The following is a 6104-nucleotide window of genomic DNA, read 5'->3' on the forward strand; positions in this document are numbered from 1 at the left end:
CACGTGTCCAGTTAAAACTGGAAAAAAAGAAGCAATCATCCGCTTAGAGCACTTTGCACGCCCGCCACTTTGGTTGGTTTCGGCTTGTCTCGAAAGATCTATTCGCTCGATTGCTGCTTTGTTTTGGGATCGTAACTATAAATCTAAAAATATAGATGAATATGCTATAGGCGAAAAACATGACGCGTCGCGACGCTTCGACTTTGCGCCAGTGTGACTTGAGCCTTAAAGTCGTAGAAAATCATACTAGGAAAATTTTCACGAGTCAAAAACAAGTGACAATCAGATGAAACAAACTGTAGTGTGTTGTAATTACTTTTTAAATATTGTTTATGTAAGTGGCCAGTTCCGGAAACTTATAGTACGCCCTATGTGTAGTTTTCGCATAATTTTTTGTATAATTTTTGCATTTGTGGACCGATTTTGATGATTTCTTTTTGTTGGAAAGAGGGTACCTCCATAGTGGTTCCATTTAATTTTGAAGAAAATATTCCACCTCTAAGGATGGCTGTTCACACATGAAGATTCATTTTTACAAATAGCGCCTAAACTTTTATATAAGGAGCAATTATTTTAATGGTTGATTTTGCTTTGCTCCATTGGAAGGCGTTTTTCTCTCGGATTTTTATTATCTTAGATTTACATCTACCGTTCGTAGAATTACATCTACCGTTCGTAGAATTACTTCTACGAACTTTTGAGGTCGGTTTTTTTAGTGCTCTGTACTGAGATTATCAAAATACTTACTTAGTACTGGTACTGGTACTTGAGCTGTATCTCATGTTAAATTAGGTTTATCAATGCGTCATATTATGTATATATAAAAAGGTCCATTATATATGACTCATTAGTCACGCCAATAATATGGTGAGAATTGGGGTGATATTTAACAAAACCAAATTATGTATCTCAACCAGGTTTGAATCCCATTGAAACGGTCACGGAACTTCACGTGGCACACGTAGTCGACGTAGACCTCGGTGGTGCGCCGGGCAGCGCCGGCGTGAACGTGCGACGAGGTCGCGTCACCGACATGCGGGACGAACACGTGCTACAGCCGCTACACGTCACCGCCTCAGCACTAGCTCTCGCCACAGAGACCGTGCGCGCCATCCTCAAAATAGACGATATTGTGAGTTTCAATAAAACATGTTTCTAGTATATATTTTCGCTTATTCCCAGTCGTCACCACTGGCTTTGTTCCCATTGGTGACAAACGGGATTAAAAAATGTCAGTTGTTGCAGGGATTTCCACTGGCGACAAATGGATTTTAAAATAACAGTGGTAACAAATGGAATAAAAAAAAAACCAGTTAATGTTTGTTTATTGCAGCCATCGAGTTTAACGATAAAAATACAGATCTTATTAAAAAAAAGATCACCGATGTTTAAGACTGAATTTTTTACTAACATCTCTATTTTTATCATTCTATTTTCATTCAACTCGAATTTCATTTTATTTCCTTCGATGGCGGCAATAAACAAACATTAATTGGGATTTTTAATTCCATTTGTTACCACTGGTAACTACTGCGATATTAATTCCATTTGTCGCCAATGGCAACAACAGATCTTTTTATCCCATTTGTCACCACCTGGTAACATTATGGGTCTTTTTCCCATTTGTCGCTAATGGGAACAAAGCCAGTGGTGACGACTGGGAATAAGCGTATATTTTTGTCTAGCAATAACGTGAGGCATACCTTATGTTACAATGTTATTATATCAATAACAATTCTTTTTGTTGCAGGTTAACACACTAAACTAACAGCTGGATTATGTCACGAAGTATTAATTTAATTTAGCATTGCTAGTGGAAGGAAAGTTATTGTTCTTCATGTTTTGTTTTATGTCAGAATGCTTATATACTGCGAATATTCTAATAATAGTGAAGCTAGTACTTTTCTCAAATGTTTATGAGGAAATTAAACAATTAATCTGTAGCTTTGATTCATAGCGTTTTTAGAAATCTATTATTTTAATTCTTCTACAGCAGGATTGCAATGAAAGATGTGAATGCATTTTCCCAATTTATTTACTTACTTAGTTTTTAAAATAAGTTTTTAAAATAAACTGATAATTAATAACATTCAACTGTTTCATTTAATTATCGCTGATAAGGATGTATTTGATTGGCTGCTTTGATGTTAGTCTTAATTTGGGATGGAGCTTTAGGCATGGTAGGTGCCTGTGGTCCAAGTTGGGATGGTGTAGGTCCTCTGGGACCCATTCCTGGTGCACCGACGCCTCCTACACCTGGTGGCACTATTGAAGGCATGCCAGGTCGGAGTCCTTTGCCGGTTCCAACAGCCGTTACCAAAGCATGTGTATCTGCAATACTATGTGTTGGCTGCATTCCTGATAAAACAAAATACACAATGTATGAAGAGAAATACAAGTCTAAATTGCATGCTTACTTTTTGTATACCTGCAGAACGCATAGATTCTCCTTCCCAATCTTCACGTCCCTTTGATATAATCTCCCATACATGGCTAACAACCTTAGTAAATTGACCTACTTGTTTCTGCAACAAATGTAAAATATTCAATAATAGTCCATATGAACAGGCATAGACAAAACAAGTTAAGCTGTTACTCATTATTTTAGCTAACTGCCAACAATCTTAATTATCTTCCATGCCTAATAACAGATTTGCTCGATATTTTTGGCGATAGACACGTGTGAGTGAATAAAATGAATAAATGTGTAATGCAACAAATGATCAACTTCATATTTTTTTTATAATTATTAATACAAAGATCACACACTCAGAAAATATTCCTTCGATCCGGCCAGATTCGAACAGACGTTTTCTAGCTTACCGTGGCAGACGTTATACCGACTAAGCCACGGAACGAACCAGCGGACCTCACGAATTTTTCTATGTGCTTGCACCGCGTCTTTGTATTTGGTTTCTCAACGACGTTTTAGTCGTAGCGCCATCTATGAGAAATCTATGAAAGATTTATCACCCAGTTAGTACCTTTACAGCTACCAGTCCTGGCGACAGATGTCGCCATTCATTGTATTTTAAGTTTTTATTGAATTGATACTCAATTACTTTTTGTGAAATTACTCCACTAGTTTGTTATAATTATTAATACAAAGATCGGACACACGGAAAAAAAATATTTTTTTGATACATTTTTCATAGATTTCTCATAGACGTCGCTACGACTAAAGAGACGTTGGAAAACCAAATACAAAGACACGACGCAAACACATAGAAAAATTCGTGAGGTCCGCTGGTTCGTTCCGTGGCTTGGTATAGCGTCTGGCACGGTAAGCTAGAAGACGTCGGTTCGAATCCGGCCGGATCGAAGGAATTTTTTCTGAGTGTTTGATCTTTGTATTAATAATTATAACAAACTAGTGGAGTAATTTCACAAAAAAAAATTGAATATCAATTCAATAAAAATTCATATTTTTTGTCAATCAACATGAATGATCAGACTAAAAACCAAGGAAATGTGTAAGTAATAGACAATCGACAGCGCGTTTTTAACAAATTACTTTATTTTAGCCTTGATATTTCTCGATCGCTAACATGTGACAGTAATACAATAAGCATACACAAATTTCTTATGAAAGACAAATTATACCTGTGCTGTTTCATAGCTAAGGGTGCTAGCTTTATGATTAAACTGTTGCAGTCTTTGTTCAGCCTGAGGTTCTGGCTTAGTCCTCAACAAATCTGGGACTAAGTCGTGTGTACATGCTGGCACTCGCCCTTCAGTCATCCGCGCTAGCGACTCATCACGTTCACATCCTAATTGAAGAGGTAAAACTACTTGTGATCGTAGTGGCGACGCTAACTCTGCCTGTAGTATTTTACTAAGTCCAGTAAGCTAAAAAACAGTAGACAAACTCGTAAATATACGTTGTTGACTGCAGCAATAGACAAAATTTTCCAGGAGAGCCAAAAAACACAAATCAAAGTTGCCCTTCAACAATTTTCCATTGAATGAAAAAAAAGTAATAGTATTAAGTAAGGTATCAATCCACAAATATATTGATGTCACAAAAATGGTTATTATTCATATGTATATGTATAATACATATTTTATACCCCTTACTAACTTTGAATATTTATTTACATAAGTTACTGTAGCAGCCAGAATCAAAATAATGTATGTGCATTTGTTAGGTACCTATTTGGTTTAGTTATTGCACAAGAAAATTTAGAATAAAATTTGATTTTGTTTGACTAATTATGTTAGTAAAACAACAGCTAAGATTTTCAGTATCAGTAAAGTTTATTATCCATGATGGAAAAAATCAATGGTACACAAAGGGGGAGGTACCTTAAATGATTGTAGTAGTTAGGTTTCATCCTTTTACTTTTCTTAATGTGAATAACTGCTTTTACATATTTTTGAAGCTTGTCTGAGCCGGGAATTGCACTTATTCCCAGTTGTCACCACTGGCTTTGTTCCTACTGGTGACAAATGGGGACAAAAACCCCATATGTTACCAGGTGGTGACAATGGAGATAAAAAGTCTCAGTTGTTACCTCTGGTGACATCCAGTAGCGACAAATGGGAAAAAAATCCCATATGTTACGAGGTGGTGACAATCGGCATAAAAAAGTCTCAGTTGTTAGCCGTGGCGACAAACGGGATAAAAAGATTTGTTGTTGCCACTGGCGGCAAATGCAATTTAAAATATCTCAGTACATTGCCAGTGGTAAAAAAAACAAATGGAATAAAAAATTCCAATTAATGTAAGTTTATTGCCGCCATCAAAAGGGAATAAAATAAAATTCGAGTTTAATGATAAAAAGATAGATCTTATTAACTCAAATTTAATTTCTTTTAAGTAAAATTAGCTATCTTACACATTCACAGCATTTTCCCTTCATGTCCCATTGATGTTTTCAACCCTCAGGGTTGCAAGAGTTTGCAAATTGTTTTAAATTTTTTTTATATTTTTTTGATTGACATGGGATTTGCTAATGTTTTGGTTTTTTGTTTTACGTGTTAAATTCTTGTCAGTTGAATTTGAGAATTAGCGATAAAAAAAGCTTTGAAAGCTAGGAAATCTTTATCAATCATACAGTCCACTAGTTTTGTGTCCTTCACCTGTATATATAAATTGTTTTGTAAAACAGCTTGAGGGCACTCGCCGCTCCATTTGCCAATTCAAATACCTAGTATAGTGCTTTCACTGCTTTAAAACTTAGCAAATTTCAAATACTTACTATGTTTTGAATTGGTCCAACGTGATTTACTAGGTTTTTGACTGATCCCGAAGCAAACTAGATGTGCCTTACTAGGTTTTAAGGTTTCTAAATCTCTGGTAAATTCTAGGATTTTAAAGTGGCTGTCACTTTTGGTGGCAGTTAGGTGAGTAATTGGACATAGTTAAACAATAAGGATTCAATGCACATCCAGTCACTTTCAAGATGTAGCAGTTTAAAGTTTAAAATTGTTTTTCGCTCTTGTTTTATTTTCAAAACTTATAATGTCAAGTAACTCCCGAGATATTTATTTATGTTTATATGTTGGATTTTTTTTGCTAATCTAAGAGGTTAGACATTAGGAATCGTTTGGTACATGTAACTCATTATTTGATAATTTTGTGGATTGGGTCCTTTTTGCTTAACTATGTCCAATTACTCTGGGAGTAGTAGGATTCCGTTAAATTTTTTTTTATTTGTCCCTTATTAAGTTTTGCTCTAGGATAGCCGAGCTGTAGGTTGATAAGTGCATAAAGACACTGTTTCTGGTTTTGTTTTCTCTCTAATGGATTCAAAAATATACGGTTATAACTTACATGTCCGGATAAAATAGCATAATTATCAAGAAATGTTGGCCAATTTATTGTTTCGTATTCAGTCTCGAGTTTCGTAATAAGGGCTTGTATGGCCGTTTTAAGATCGATCACTCTGTTCAAAATTGCTTGAAGTGTGGCCTCTAAATGCTTTTCTTCCCTCTGCATCTTTATTTCCCAATTATTTGTAAAACAAGATAGATAAAACAATGATGTTGAATATATATCATAGACAATTGACATTGACGTATCAAGTTTTTAATTGGAACCTAACCATAAAAAATGGAGTTTCTTTTTGGCTTACCAGCAACTATTATATGTACGTACACAC

The 6104-nt window shown here is 35.3% G+C and overlaps 2 protein-coding genes across 2 annotated transcripts in view; one reads left to right on the top strand and one right to left on the bottom strand.

The window, feature by feature from the left end:
- The window catches only part of LOC113226951 (T-complex protein 1 subunit delta), an 11486-nt gene extending 9529 nt beyond the window's left edge, over positions 1-1957 (top strand). The window contains exons 11-12 of the mRNA XM_026459768.1: positions 918-1132; positions 1751-1957. Coding sequence (XP_026315553.1) covers positions 918-1132; positions 1751-1768 — 233 coding nt within the window. The 3' untranslated portion in view covers positions 1769-1957. The remainder of the gene's footprint in view (positions 1-917; positions 1133-1750) is intronic.
- Positions 1958-2033: 76 nt separating this feature from the next.
- LOC113226952 (mediator of RNA polymerase II transcription subunit 8) lies at positions 2034-5941 on the bottom strand. The gene is made up of 4 exons (XM_026459769.1): positions 5777-5941; positions 3604-3849; positions 2429-2525; positions 2034-2358 (listed from the first exon to the last, which is right to left on the bottom strand). The coding sequence occupies exons 1-4, from the start codon at positions 5939-5941 to the stop codon at positions 2108-2110; spliced, it is 759 nt and encodes a 252-aa protein (XP_026315554.1). The 3' UTR covers positions 2034-2107.
- Between the last annotated feature and the right edge of the window lie 163 nt (positions 5942-6104).

This window comes from Hyposmocoma kahamanoa, unplaced genomic scaffold (assembly GCF_003589595.1).
Source record: "Hyposmocoma kahamanoa isolate Upper Pololo Valley unplaced genomic scaffold, ASM358959v1 202, whole genome shotgun sequence".
Lineage (NCBI taxonomy): Eukaryota > Metazoa > Arthropoda > Insecta > Lepidoptera > Cosmopterigidae > Hyposmocoma > Hyposmocoma kahamanoa.